The sequence below is a fragment of the Lepisosteus platostomus genome, chromosome 17 (genome assembly GCF_059453375.1).
Source record: "Lepisosteus platostomus isolate fLepPlt1 chromosome 17, fLepPlt1.hap1, whole genome shotgun sequence".
Taxonomy (NCBI): Eukaryota; Metazoa; Chordata; class Actinopteri; order Semionotiformes; family Lepisosteidae; genus Lepisosteus; species Lepisosteus platostomus.
In genome coordinates this window covers 7,819,660-7,835,746 of record NC_142627.1, presented here as the reverse complement: position 1 = coordinate 7,835,746, position 16,087 = coordinate 7,819,660, and the positions used below count along the sequence as shown (strand labels likewise).

The 16,087-nt window shown below is 41.9% G+C and overlaps 1 protein-coding gene across 8 annotated transcripts in view; it reads right to left on the bottom strand.

Annotated features, from left to right (window-relative positions):
- The window catches only part of mark1 (MAP/microtubule affinity-regulating kinase 1), a 98,744-nt gene that overhangs the window by 70,501 nt on the left and 12,156 nt on the right, over window positions 1-16,087 (bottom strand). For all 8 annotated transcript variants that reach the window (XM_088610685.1, XM_088610687.1, XM_088610691.1 and 5 more), the window contains exon 2: window positions 2,439-2,642. In XM_088610685.1, the coding sequence (XP_088466811.1) occupies window positions 2,439-2,642 (204 nt within the window). The remainder of the gene's footprint in view (window positions 1-2,438; window positions 2,643-16,087) is intronic.

Sequence of the window (16,087 nt, the reverse complement as noted above, 5' to 3'; positions counted from 1 at the left end):
GCCCTAATGAGAATACAATTCGTTGAGTGGCCTCTGTCTGTGGGCCATAACAGTGGATCTCACTGGGAAGGAAAACTTTGGGAAGTTTTTGCTGAGATTTACTGTGGTTAGTCTCACACAAAGGACTTTGAGCGTTCGGGTTTAGAATAAAATATCACATTTTAAAAATGTGTATGGGTATCATTTTGAAATTTAACAAAATGGGATACCATAGAATACTTCTGCACGGTACTGCAGCAGCTTGTTTACATGAACCTTCGTTTGTGCGCAGCTGTAACGCTACTCAGACTGGTCTGATGGAAAACGCTGTGGTCAACGTTCCAGTGTTAACACTAACCTGGCAGCCGCAGATGAAACTAGTTGCACATTGACACGAGATGCTGAGTAAAATAAAACGCTGTGCTTGTTTTAGAAGAAGGCCAAGACTACGGCAGAACTTCCTTAACTCCAGTAAGGAAAAGACAACACAGAATTCCTCTTGCACGCAGCCATTCCCAGGTTTCCCAGACTAAGGCTGCTTTCATGGAGGACAACAGCCTATTTTTGTTCCATGCGGCGGGGTGTGTTGTGTGCGAAGGGCTGGGCGCGGGTGACATCACACCCAGGGGAGAGAAATTCAAGAACAGCAACAGTATCTGCCGCCCGAGGGAGCTCACTCTTCAAAGGAACAGACTGCATCACCTAGATTTGTATTTTTCTGTTCCTTGCTGCATGCACAGCCCATTATGCAGGTTCTGTGAGAACCTCTTTTAAAACAAAAAGGATCCAATCAATGATGAAGTCAGCTGGAACCATCCAAGATGAGATTTCACTCCGCTACAAAGGGCTAGCTGAAAAATGTGGAAGCACAGATGCGCAGGTAGCAAAAGGGATCAAGGAAATGCCAGCTGACGCAGTTGGGTAGAAACACACAGACAAGATACTTTTCTGCTCTTCCCAATTTGCCATTACAAGTAAACCTTCTATAAAAACAATACTTAATATCCCTACCTAAACGGTTCTACCAAGACTGCTTCCCTAATAGTGCTTGTGGCATATTATCACAGGGTTATTCTTCATTGTCTGAGGAGGTTGAGGTTACAGAGACAGTAACCGCAAAAGATCAGTAAGAGTCTCTTAATAATGCAATCTTTCACAAACCCTTTATTCTTGCATTTAGATTAACGTGAATCTGCTGTCTCTGCAGAAGAACATGCATTCAGAATTGTTTCAAGTATGCACTAGCAAAGTGCTGCACATCAGCTCCAAACAGACAACTTAATCCATACTGATGCACAAAAGAAATGCTAGGGCTCAGGCCAACTGGATTTAAACACATTTTACAAAACAGTATACCCTTACTTTAGCAGACTGATAGGGGATAAGACATCTAATATTACTAGCTGGCTATTAAATTACCAATGACATATTTCAAGCCCAAAAAATACACTCCCACATGGGAAAAATATATATGTACTGTACACAAGCCTACTGAATGTTTATAAAAAGAAGATACTGTGCATGCCCATCTCTTCAGTGGGTGCTCTCAAAGCTTCACCATATATTCTTTTACTCACTTTACCATTTACACAATCGCCAAAGCCACGCACCACTGCTTTGGAAATTCAGTTTCATGTGTTTGGCCAGTGTATTGGCTGCAGACTGCTATTCAACACCACAGACGTTTACACGACAAGAACGATCAACCAACCACTTTAAAACGGCTTCATCCGGTCAAGCTTCCCTGCAACACCACCTGACTTCTGGGGGCCTCTACATCATATTTCAGTTTAAGCAGCAGCAACATGTCCTCTCCTGGAATAACCAGATCCCTCACACACACGTGAGCCACTGACGCTCCAGATTCTAATTTTCCAATTGACTCTCATGTCTCCATCACAGTCACATTGACCCTTTTTCTCTTCTCATCACCCTGTAAGGCCATTCACTTCTCTAAACTTTATAGAGCAAGAGATCACAAAATACAATACTATACTCATCATGGTAAGCACACTTAGATGCAAGATTAGGCGTCTAAGCATTACCAGAGAGATAAAGAGCAATGCAGATTTTGTCCATTAAATCTGAAGTCAGTTAAAGCGAGGGTGTACTGCATGTAGAGTGATTTGAATGACACACCCCACCACTCTCTTTGTCAGAAGCTCAGATTTTCTTGGGCCTCACCAATCACATGATTTAGGACTCTCAGCAGTCCACACAGCACCCCTGAACAGATTCCAAAACTTCAGGGCATTTTCACAGATAATAACCCTGAGAGCTGGTGATGTTTTCCATGGAAACTTCTACTCCTTAAAGGTGGTGTAGAAACAGACCTACGTAGCCAAGATGCCCTGTCAAAACCAACACCGGGCCTACAGCTGCCGACAACGCCGCGGTCCTGCGGCGCGGCTTCTCCTCCGCGTCTGGTGTTAATAAGGTGGCGGTATCGTGGCGCTCACCTCCCGTCCAGTCAGCACGTGCCGGGCCAGCTTGACTTTGGCGAAGTTGCCCTTGCCGATGGTCTTGAGCAGGCGGTAGTTGCCGATGTGCGGCTGTTCGTCGGCGGTGGACGCGACGGAGTTTCGACAGCGTGGGATGTTCTGCCGGCTGCTGGATTTGGAAGGCTGGACGTGAGGTTCATGGTATCCATCTACGGACGTGTGCTGGACAGGAGGATAAAACACACCGCAAGTCAGGACAGGACAGAGCAGGGCAAGACAGCACATTTGTTCATTTGGCCCTTAAAAGCATTGTGTCAAAACAAAGTGGCATTGTAGCAACTGCATGCAGTCCTAAAGAACATAAAACTGATCATAATTTTTTTTTTTTAAAGACTGCATCTGTAGAAGAGATTTTCAAATGCTCTGAACATCTTGAACAAACACCCCAGTTAACCTTTCAGTACTCCCATGTCACAGACCTGGGATCAACAGAGTCATCTAAGGATCTTCTGCTTTTCCTTTTTTGCCCAATATTTTTACATTAATTTTTTTCTAAGATCTGTGGCAAAGGACTGGGTTCACACCTTTCCTAGAGCTAGGATTAGAGAGATATGTTAATTACATCGGGTCAAGTCAAAGACTGGGAAAGTGAGAAATCTCAGTTTTTGCAGAAGTCAGGAGAATCTTGGGATATTTGAGTTTGAAAGACACCAGCGTTCACCACACAACCAGAATGCACTGCTTGAGGTCAGCCCAGTAGGAGCACCTCCTAATGTGAGGTAATACCTACACATGAACTGCAATACCCAGGAAAAGCCTGTAAAGGTGTTGCCAAAGGGAAGCACATCAAAAGAAAATGCTGATCCAGTACAGTACTGCCAGTGAAATAAATAATAAGGACAGAGGATACACATGATTCGAGCAGCTGTGAGTTGCACAACTTATGTATAGATTTACGATACGAGTCTAAGAAAACTCAAGGAAAAAGTAAAAATATGACTAGATTTTGCAGACTACAATAAGCAATTTCAGCTTTGCCCGCTACACTCAGCAGAATTATTTGAGTCTTTCCGCCCCCCGACACAATAACTAGGTACAGAAATTTGACAGGTTATTAATATTTGCAGCCTGGGATGGAAGATATTTCTAAAATATCTGGTAAAGACATTTTGTAAGAGGGCTCCATGAACATTTCTCCTTTGCAGAATAGCTTTTTAAAACTCAACCTTATTGATGCAAGTGATGGCCCTTCTTTTAACCCCCCTGCAAGACCGCTTGCAACAGACAAACACCATCACTTCTGTCACACGAGCCTCCTTCACAGTGGGGTCCGTCCTGTGATTCACTTAGCTGTGACCTTTCCACATCAACCGTCTTCTTTTTAAAAACCTACTACATTTGAGGTCACAAGAGTAATTGTTTTGCGTAACATAAATCCCAGAAACAAACACTCATATTGCACTCCGAAGAGGGCACAGCAGCATCAGACTGAACTCACACATGCCATGCTTCTGGAGGTTGGAGGTACACTCATTAGGCCTAAATCAGCACCACCTCTGGCAAACAAGAAGCAATCCTTCTGCAGGCCAACCTTCATTCTCCAGAGTCAGTACACAGAGATATACATACTGTACATGTCCAGGAAAGATCAGTCCAACAAGTGGCTGAACAGTCACCGTCACTGAGCAGGGGGGAGCAGGAAGATTTGTCTAATCCCATTAGCAGTCAGAGACGCAAGGAACAGCCCCCTTCTGTTTACACTGCAGAAGACTCTGGGCTTGAGTGTGCAGCCATTACAAAAAAAAAAAACTTCCTTAAGCATTGCAATGTGTCCTATCATTCCTAGATATAATCAGGGGGGAAAAAAAACATTTAAGCAAAAATGCGCACCACTGACACATATTACAGAAATTGCAACCTCATGAATTATTGTGCAATCGTCTCCCCACCACCACGGTCAAAAGCACACATTAGGTGAAAAGAGATCTGAGGCAGCCCTGAGCCATAGGTGACTGCTGCACCTTCTCTACAAGAGCATGAACTCCCATGACCCACCTGTACATAACCACAATATCAGATAACAGGCATAGTTCAGGACACACTTGTGTAAAAGCATCCTCACCGAGAAACCTTTTCTCTGAACAGTTTTGCTCCTGGGCATGCCTGTTCCCAGATATCCACAAACATCTAGGCATGTTTTAACTCCACCACTGCTTTCCCATTGGTTAAAGTCCTACATCTGACCGCCCTTTGGCTGCACTCTGTAGGAGAACTGGTTCTAGAGCAGATGCTCACGGCAGGACTTGACGTCTCAAAGATTACAGGCACAGGTAAAATACCTGGCACCTTATTCTGTGTCCCGTGAAAACTGCTCCCATTTAGATTAATTTTACCAAAGTCCATAAACATGGAGAATAGTCGAGAGTTGTACACCAGGTCTACCTGGAAAGGGAACATTGCCTGAAGCCTTCACCATGAGACAGATTCCCAAAGCTGGGCACACCCTCACACCACAGAAAAAGGCAGGCCGTAACTCCTATTGTTTCAAATACATGTTAGTCAGAAAGAGTAACAGGCAACCTTGAAAGGCACAACAGGGAAGGGTCTATAGCACTGCTCTTCTAAAACTAGGTCTGTGGGCTGTCCTGAAAACCTGTCGATCAGATCTTAAAACATCATCATTCTTCATAGATATAAAATCGTGTGGTAGGGGCTTTTAGACAAATGTGCTTAGAATTTTAGATTGTTCCCACCATGTGCCAGTAAATCCCAGATGAGGTCTACAGTGAAGGGGAGCACAGGTTTGTCAACATGTCTGCAACAATCCCTGCAAGCAGTTTCCAGAACAAATGATGTGAAGTATAAGCTGGCCCTGCCAACCCACATGAAATGGATGCGGCGGACATTACTTTTAAAAGGAGCACGCTGCCTTTTGGGAATTTTTCGGCAATAGGCAAGAAAAGCAATCAGTACCTATTGCAGCTTGCGGTTTAGCAAGTAGCAGGCTCTGTTACAAAGTGCATAGAAGCAAAACATTTGTTATTGTATTCCCACACCCATTTTTTAAATTTACTTAAAATAAGGTGACATACTGGAAATATCCAGGACCTAGGGGCTGGCCTGCGCATCATCGGAGCCCTCAGGTCAAAAAAACAACCTGTCAAAAGTCTAGGTAGTACAGTATGCTTTAAAATATTGAATATAGAGATTGAGAAATCCGTGGACACCAGGCCCAGTAGGAAGCCTCATAGAGAGGAAGAGAGTCCTCTTCTCTTGAGTGTTGCCTGCTGTCTGAAGGACCTGCTCCTTCCATTAACAGGACACACACTGCCAGACTGCAGAGGGATCCATTCAGAGATTCCCCTGGGTCCCCTGTTCACTACAAGGCCACTTAGCACAACTGTTTCCTCATCACAGAGGAAAAAACTCTCATCACACTGAGGAATCCCCCATCCAGCCCTGGAACAAAGTGGACGCATGAAATCGGTTTTATTAGTTCCAAGGCAGTCATGAAGAAAACCTGCAAGAACAAGCTGTTCTGAACCTGAATTGCAAAAAGGTCATGTTTGTTTGACAAGCACAAAACGTACCCATTTACAACAAGCTGAAGAGATCTTTTTGTCTGTCGAGTTTTGGAAGAGCGCTTCTGCTCTGAACAGTGTGCACGGCAATTTGGGTGACAAAATCAAATCTTAAATAAGGATAGTATCATTCTGGTACAGTATGAGAATGATTTCAAAACAACCACTATCAATGACTTCAAACATCACTGTAAAATTATATCTACTGTTATTATTTCTCTAGTGCTTCAGTATTGATATTGTACCAATTAGCCATTCCATGACTCCATCTGCCCAGAAGGAATCCTGCTGAATATTTTGACCAACACCCTCTAATGCCATCACCCCAGAGTATAATCAATTTAATAGCTGATAATCAGACACATCATTTGGATTCATTATTGCTAAAGGCATCTTTGCTTTCTCATCCCGAGACAAGCCCCATACCTGTTACCACTGTACTGCAAAGAGTGCTGCAGCCAAGATGGGAGCACGTCTGAAATCTTTTAGAGCAGTCTTTTTGACTCCCGCTCAAGGCGGTTACACTTGGGCTGGGAGTCGATAGCAAGCTATGCGGATGTGAATGCGGGCAGCGGTCTTTCATGTAGTAGTAAAGACACGTTTTGAAGATGACATCGGTGCAGCTCCCGTCTCCGGCATGGGCAATATTATTTTATATGCAATTTAAAGCATTGAAGTAAAAAAAAAACCAATTATCCCCAAATTCTTATCTGCCGCACAGTCATAGATTCAAGTCCATTGAAAAAAATCCATTAACACGCTGAGTGTAGCTCTCTATTGCCATGGGTATTTTTGGGAATAAAGGACACATTAACCCAGGATGATGATAAATGAAGACGCCAAAGCACAGTGATGTGTCCCCAGTGCAGGGCGAGAGGCTGCTGGGCTGCTCCACCACACACCCCACACAACAGATACTGAGGCAGAATTACAACAAAAAACAATGCTAACTCTATGATGTGGCACAAACACTGAATTATACAGTAGACAACAGGCAGAGCATAATGCATGTCAGAGGTGTCAAACCCAGGTCCTGAAGAGCCACCATCAGGTTAGCCATATATGCCACCTGTTTCTGAAAACCATAATAATGAATTAAGCAAATAAGAGTCCATTTTAAGGGAATGCTGGACCACTCATGCTTCAGCTGAGGGCTGAAGACTACCCAAATGCTCTCTAATTGAATTAAAAGAATGGCCTGCCTAGGTAATCGATCAAAAAGACACTGTTCCATGTTCCGGCAGGGCAGGGCACACCTGGGACAGCTTCAGTCTCGACTGTCTGCCTCTGAGCTCCTCTGCCCCCGCTGGCACACAGGACACAAAGCTGAATGACCTCTGACCTTCTCATGGGCCGCCAGGCATTCGGAACAGGGGGCTTCTCGGAGCTTTTCCAGTAAGCGTGCCGACAAAAAAAAGGGAACACATCCCCAGCAGCAGGAGACCCGTCATGAAACAAATAACACGCCGTCCACAAACAAGGAAAGAGACCGATTTGCTCTCCACAGTTCCTTACAAAGCTGACTGCCCGAGTAGCACACTGCACACACTGGCACGACTTCAGTGTGGAGCTCTGGACACCATCTCTCTTTGTGCTGTTAAAATATCGCACAAGTGTGGACACAGTACAAAGTAACACTTCTGCAACACTTCACCGTTTGCATTCCAAGATGGCCCCAAATATGTGCTCCAATTCCGTACCACAAAACCATGTTCGAGCACACGTAGTCAATAACGAATAAGCCCACCATAACCTCTGCAGACCTCTGTATACAATATTCTACTGTTAAGCCTGCAGGATGTTCACTGCTGTTTTATCTTCCGTCATACAATGTCACCAATGAGTCCAAAACATACCCCAAGCAAACTGTAGAGGAAGGTGAGCAGTGCTCAGGGTCATGGCTTTTCATCACGGATCCAGCCCGAGATGAACTTGGGATTGAGGACATGAACGTATTCTGTAAGGATGCCGGACCATAAAAAACGTGCCCAACTGAACACTTGATACACCTTAAAAAATAAAAGCTGGTTTCGCGATGGTACGTACGTACTATTGTGTACTATGCGACAAGTTGTAACTGAAGAACTAATTTTACTAAAGGAAAGAAAATAGAAGAATAAAGCAGGCATGTTTTATATATTAAGAATGGATGGGTGGGTGGATAGCTTGTCACGGACTCCCAATCCCACAACCCTTTGTGTCAAGAAGAACCTCCTGTTTCTCTCCTGCAGAGCAGCTGTGACCACAAGCACTAAAACTCAGGGAAGGAGCGGTGAGCTGGAAGTTGTACCCTTGTCAGAAATAAGCATTTTTCACTGGGCCGCACAGGAGCAACCAGACATTATAGATCTAGCAGTCCGAGTGTCTAGAGAGGCAGTGTAGGAATCGTGTTCTGAGAGCCCAACCACACGACATGACAACAGAAACTGCGTGTCATTCGGTTTTTTTATTGCACGTTTACCTTAATCAGTATGGCCAATGCCTATGAAAACTCATCTTTTTTGGAGGGGAAAAATAAAATTTTGTACAACCAAATTGAAGAACTGAAAGATAATTTTTCATCTCTGAGCCAATGTTATTATGCAGTTGAAAAAAGTGCGAGGAAAAGAACACCAAACACCAAATGAAAAAAGCCTTTCGATGCAAACTACAGTCGTTTTTAACTTTCCAGTCCAGAGCATGCTGTGGAAGCAGGGAAAGACTTACTGTCCACTTACTTCTCATCACTCCTGTGATTCAGGTTGCAATGTGATTCAGCCACAGAGAAAAAACTAAAGCTGATCCCGGCAGTATCAATCATCAGATTTCCTTTAACAGTAAGAAAGAACAGAAATGCTTTGCAGCAGAACTAAGCGAGATTTTGTATTCAATGACATAAGAAAATGTGCAAAGAAGCTTGATTTTTCAGTACCTAATTAAGGAACTAAGGAACTCATCCGGCTGCCCCTTGAAAGGACTGACGGGGCTGATGTAGACAGCACAGTGTGGTAGCTTGTTCCAGACCCCCCACAGCCCTGTGTGTAAACAAGAAGCACTTCCTATTGTCACCATAACAAAACACCTGTGGTCTCATGTGGTTTGCCACAGCCATGCTGACCTGTGAACAGGAAGGTGTTCTGTGGGGGTAAATGTCAAGTTGCCTGTTCTATTCTTGGGTGCCATGGCATTGCAGACGTTAGCACAGCTGACCGGGTTCAAATCTACAGTGTGAAATAAGTCCGTTTACACACCTCTAAGCCTGCAGATGAAAAGCTTCACTTTACATAAAATTTACGGCCCATCATTTGACCTGAGGATCCCCATTCATCTGCCATTTCCTGACAGAACCAATGGGAGCACAGCAGACTGTGCCCAGACTCCCGCTCCTCAGTTCATCGGACTTCCATTTGTGTCCTTTGGTTTGTGTCTCACTCTTGGGTCCGCAGAAGTCCATTGGGTTGGCTAGGTCGGTCCCTTTGAGGAATGACATGTCTCTTAAATTAAAAATACACCTTACCATCCAGCATGCTATTCCCCATCCAGACTAGCAGGGTCTTCCTTCAGACACTTACTGATTTTGCTAATGCTGAAATAACTGAATTCATCCGACTTGGGGATGGTCCAGCAATTATGCAACTGAAACTCAGACACCGTTGACCTTTAGTTCTGATGCAGATGCAGAAAGAAAACGCTGCAAAGATATTATGACCAGGACTAGGTGAGTATTCATACTCAATCTTGCCAAAGATGGACACAAAGCACAAGTCCAGAGCGCTCAGCACAGAGATCTGACGTCCTGCGATTGAAATCCATTGTTTATCATGGGTCTTACACAACACCTTGGGGGAGAATAAGAATATAACACAACAGCAACAAACACCTTGAAAGGCAAAGTGAGCTCCACAACTGTGCTCTGTTTGCATTTTCAGGTTATATTGGTGACAAACAGAAATACATTTTAATTTGACAAAATAAATGGGAAAGAGAGATTTCTGGGCTACTTTATTCAACTGTCTGAAAATGAACTTTGTAGTACAGTGCTGAAGCAGTGTTACAGACCTCTACAATTTAGATTTTAAAAACTACAGACCTTGAAAATACACCCAGCAGTAGGGGACCTCTAAAGCTATATAGCTTGCTTTTTGTTAGGTTTCCAATAACCAAAATATTTGAATTTCAAAACCACTGGAATACGGCTGTTGGCTCAGGGGTGTACGGGAATCTTCCCCACAGAAATATTGCAGCCTCTCTACAGGAACCACATAAAACTGTGAAAGGGCCTTTTTTAATTCTAAATATTATGTAATCTTATGGAAATCTGCAGGCTTTATAATGTTGTTTCCGGATTATAAGCTTGATCCTTTAACTCTTCCATAAATCTCTTTCTTCTGCATGAAATAACCCACACAAATAAAGCAACTAAATTGGGACAAATTTGAATAAAATGAAAACTGAAAAAGTTTACATCTCCTAAGCATCGTGCCTTAACGTTCAACAAGTTTAGTAAAACTGACCTAACTAAAAGTAAAACCTACATTTGATGTTTACTGATGTTTATAAGAGCCCTACAATATCAGATGTTTTGTGAAAATAAAAAATGTGCATCACTTTTCCATTGACCACACGGAAAATGATTATCTGTGATGAAAATTGATCACTCTTTAAACACAATAGTATTTCTTCAAGACGGATTAGGTTATTGACATTTCAAAAGTATTGTAAAGGGTAAATCAATGCATGTTAAAATAAACAGGGAATTCATAGAAGTTGGGTAAATCAAGACTAAATGAGAAAATCAAAAACACGCTTGAACAGTGAAGTCTGGCTTTTCTGTTTTAGATGTCAAGATTACCCACTCAACAGTCATTTGTCTCACGTCTTCTTGTATAGCAACAACCATAAACCAGCAAAATAAAAAGAAATACACAATTTCTAAAGTGGCAACACGCCTCTTTTATATCCTTTAAGTTCTTAAGCTGCAAAAAAGGCAGACGTTTTTAAGTCACAATTTTTAAGATGGCTTTTCATTATGTGTCTTTCTGCTCCAACATTATTTACTCTCAAATCCTGACAGAACAATTATCATCTATGACGTCACAGAGACCAGAAGGCCAAGAAGTATCTCTTATGGATGTTTTCAGAGGACACATCAAACGTGGAGATAGGGCCTGTGCACTAAGAGCGATGATGCTGTCCATCCATTTTCAATAACTGCTTGATCCAATAGAGAGATGGTTACTTGCAAACATTAAATTGTAAAAATACAAGTCACACTGTATAAACATACCAACATGTTTATTCAGAAGTATAAAACTCCATTTCTCAGAAACCTAGTGTCTTCGGGTCTTTCAGCAGATTGCGTTAGCAGTCACACAGCTCTGGAGAACAAGAGGTGTTTGTCGTCATGGAAACGAACGCAATATTGACAAAATCATGCCAAAGAGGCTCAGTATTCCGCCCCTAATTACTGCCTCGTTTTTTTTTAGATAAAATGACACGACAATACCATCCCAAATCCATAGGTGTGTCAACTTTAAGGTACAGTTTTACTGGCAAAATCTGAAGAAAGGTTAGAGGACAAAAAGTGAAACAAAAAAACTCCACGTTTATCAGGGTTGTCATTGAAATGGCCAATGGTTCAAGGTGATAACACACATACAGGCCCCTGTAATTGGATACTAAACTGTCCAGCATGCATCTGTCAACACTAAATAGAAAGACGAGCCTGCAATGTTTGGGCTGGAGCTGCCAACATGAAGCATTCATTTCTGAATAAATCAGGACCCCCTCCATGACTTCTCCCACCAGAACTGGGGGGCTCAGGCAATGGCCCACTTTTCAAAAGCATAGCTATTTGAGGCTTAGGAGACCAAGATCGCAGACAGCTGCCTTCAAAAGGCCGATTGTTTTCACAGTGGAAATTACGCCTTGTTTCAATCCCACTGCTGAAAACATATGCATCCGCGATTTTCCAATTCAGAAACAAAAATGAGGTGATTAAAACTGACAGTTAAAAGGAAAGGGTGCCATCTGATACCACTGAACAAAAAGGGTCTTTGAGACTTATTTACTGTACGTGTATGCAAAATACATAGCTAAAATACAGTGACATTTTAATAAAAATCAATTGGATACCCTACAGATGTCAAAAACATCAATTTATACATTATCGTAAAAGAACAAGCTATTATTAACTTCACAGGTCATTTTTATTAACTTGCTTAATAATAACAGCATTAAATTGTTAACACATACCAATAAAATGAGAATGAACAGTCTGTAAAGCAGTACCAAGAAGATACTGTAATTTTTTCTTTTGTTGATGCTGTTTTGTTGACATGGTACAACTGTGCTTGTGATCAGACCTAGGCCTACTGTACAAACGGCTCCCACTTAACACTGTTTCCTTTACTGATCACATTTTAAAACAGTGCAATGTAGTACAAGTTTAGACAATACATTTATCTGAAATACAGCTAATTTGGAATAGCTGGTGGAGCTTTTTAATGGAAAGAAATTCAGCACCAGTTAGCATGTTTGTTAGGATTTGTGAACAGGACATCAACAGAGACACAAGCTTATTCTGCAATTTGAAGGGCTGTGTTCCAATCTGAACCTTTCCCCCTAAGACAACATTAAGAAATAATTTCCTGCACAGGTGATGAGCAAATCAGCACTACATCCAATTCACCAGTTTATGTGAAATAAAGCTTGTTGATGTGCTTTTGCTGAATGTTAATTAATGCAAAACTGTTTCATCTTGGCAATTCTTTGACAAGCACTGTGCCATGTAAATGAATTATGAATGATGATTGTAAAATACAGTACAAGAGGCTCAGAAACCTGTCTTTATAGCCCCATAGTTACTTTCAGTACACCAGGGCAGCAAAGCAGTTGTTAACTTAACAGGATAAAATGGGTCTTCCAAGTTAATATGAAAGCATAAAGGTTACATCACATAAAGGAAAAAGCCCACAAGCACTAGACTAAATGCTTGTTCAATCATATCTGTTCTATTTTCACTTTTAAGTGAAGTCAGAAACTAGGTGACTGAAATGACCAGACATTTGTGTAATTGCTTTTCAACTGCTTTTACTCAAAAACACATTCTGATCCTTTGTTGTTTGGGAGATAAATCTCTTTTTATGTTCAGACCCCTTCCAGTTGAAAAGAAGCCTGGTAATCCTTCTTAGTCCATATAGTCCTTTGAATTGCAGCACTTTACAGAATAACAGCCTTGCTACTATTAACTCCAGAAAGACAGACTGCTGAATGCATCTGCTGGTTGGAGACCATGCTCTGAGACAGGTCTCCACGGAAAATGCACAGAGTGATGGTGGCACACTTAAAACATCTACAGTACCAAGCAATCTCAACCAGCAGGCTAGGTGGCCCAAGGCATTAAAAACGTCTAGGAACCCACTTGTGGAACACTAGTGCATTCATCGGCACCTTTCTTGCAACAGTCTGGGTGCTGCTTCAGTTCATTTCCAGCAAAAAACTATACACAACCCTCTACAGATAATTCAGGATCAGTGTAAACCGAGGATCAGAGGGTCGTGAAAATACTGTTACTTTAAATAAATGAACTTTGGAATCCCTGTAACTGTGTATGCTGTCATGCTGTCTTGTTTTGGTCTGTGCATGCACCGGCGCTGTAAAAATAAAAAAGAAACCATGACTCGGAATCCAGATCAACTCTAAAGGCTCTGTTTAGGAGAATCATAGGAACTAAATGGTGATTTCATGACCCTGCCAGTCACAAAATCTGGCATAATGTCCCTGTTAAGTGTACAGAACAACTAAAAATAATATCTTCAGAGTTTTGAGCAAAAACTTTGGAAATGCTGCTCAGGAACAAACAACTGTTGAGCTGTGGTTGCAATCCCTTCAGGCCAGGTATAGACAGGAGAGCTCTGCCCTTCTCCACCCTACCGATTGATAATGTAATATCTTAAACACGGCTCTGAAGGGGTTTTCCTTCTTAAAGATATGCTAACGATTAGCATGGTCAGGTTAAACATGTTAATCCACATGTAAGAGAGGCATCCTTTTCAGTGATGAAGGAGTGGTTTTGGGGATAAAAATGCTAAAAAATTAGTAACATCACCACTGAAGAAAACCACAAATTGGAAAATTAAACTAAAAAAATAAATAAAACAAGCCACTTCTGATGGAGCTGTTCTCTGCAGGAAAGTATTAACACCAGCTGAGTACATATAGAAATCGTTAATAATTATTGAACTCTGTTTATTGTCAATTAATATAGGTACACATACAGTACAACTCCAAGGACAAAAACTCTGGGACAGTGCTTGTTGAAAGTGTTATCCTCTTACAGTTTCACTGGCCCCGTCGTGTTATAAGCCATGAACATAAAATCCATTTCAAAGCAGTCATGAAAAATAGAGTCCAGGTCAAAATCCAACATTAATTAGGGAGACTATATGACAGAACTAACCTTAAAGGCAAACTACCACATTTCAGTAAATTATATTCAGTGAAGCATGAATAAAGCTCTTTTCATAGACAGCCCAGTGAGGAAACCCCAAGTGCAAAGAAAAATATTTATATTTGTATATTTATCCTCTGCATTAACCTTACAATGATGTGATCGTCCCATTTTGAGCTTTAGGCCGAGCACAATGAAGTCTACTTAACAAGTCAGCTGTCTTGCAGCTTCAGACTTCGAAACATGAAACTGCAGTTCAAGGTGGAACAAATTATGAAGAACTACAGCATCGTGAAATCTCAGTCTGTTCAGCTGGTGGAGGATTCAAAGCTCTCGTTTCCACAGAAGACTGAGGAATTTTGTTTTAGACCTAAAACAACATGGTATGCATTTCCTGAGGTCTCTAATAAAAAGAAAAAGAAAAACAGGAACTTAAAAGCAGGATGAGATTCCTTTCCTTCTCGTCAATTTTAACGGCAGCCCTCTCAGAAGCTTACTCAACTCCAGCACAACCCTGTGGTTGCAAATAGCCTTTAAAATAGACCTTTGACATTTGAGGAACAGACACAAACACATGGTTGGGGCCAATTTCTGAAGATCGGCTTTGTACCACTAAGTACCATTATACCACTTCTAAAATCGATTTCAGTTTGCTCTTTATTACATGCTTTTTTTTTTTATAGTTGACTTTCTGAAGTCTTACACACCAAGAATGTCTACAGTAAAAAACTTCGAAATTAACATACAAGACAGAACATGTGGTGACTTTTGGAAGTTTTATATGCATCACAACAAGCAAAGAAAAAACACCTCAAATATTAGTTCAGGTGGGTAGCTGCGTCAGCATGCGTAGGCTGCAAAGGAACAAGTAATAGGTTTATTCCATGCTGAAAAAAAGAAGAGAACAACGTTTCAGCCGTGGAGCCTTCTTTAGGTGTCAAATATTATACAACCTCAAATATTATATCTGGGAGCTGAAATCTTCACCCTGCTCCACCACAGGATTCTGTCAGAAAGGTGAACTGCGATATCCGTGACAGCTGATGAAGCAGAAAAGCCTTTCCTTTTCGCGAAAATGCTCAAAAGCTATGCTTAAGATGTCGATTTCCACACTTGTTTTATCAGTTCAAGAGTGACTACTGCTTTCCGTCAAAGGAAAGAAGCAGAGACGAGCTCCTTACACATTTCTGCTTTGCTTCCAATTGGCCTGTACAGTAAAAACCATCTCTTAAGATGCAAGAAAGCTTCTTCATTAACATCCCTTAATAAATTGTTTGTAGACCACAAGTGACTCGTTCTATTCCCAGACTACGCAGTATTTGTCCAATCAGGAAATGAGGGGTCTTTGCTCATGAAGGGGTTGCAGGTGGGGGGGATAATGATTAACAGGATTTTAGGCTTCCTTCATGTGCTGGTAGGCAGTGAGTTACAAGTCTCTGGAGGAAAGGAAGCTCCTAGCAGACAGGGGTATATCAGGACACATGGCCACTGTGAGAGCAGATGCACACTAGCTGCTCTCTGAATGGACTACAGACAGCACTCCGGCACAAGCAGTGCAACAACACCAGCCCCTTTAAAAAGATACACGCCAGAAGAGCCTAGCAAGGAATAAAATAACCTAAGATCTGGATGATACTCCATCTTGTTTCTATTTT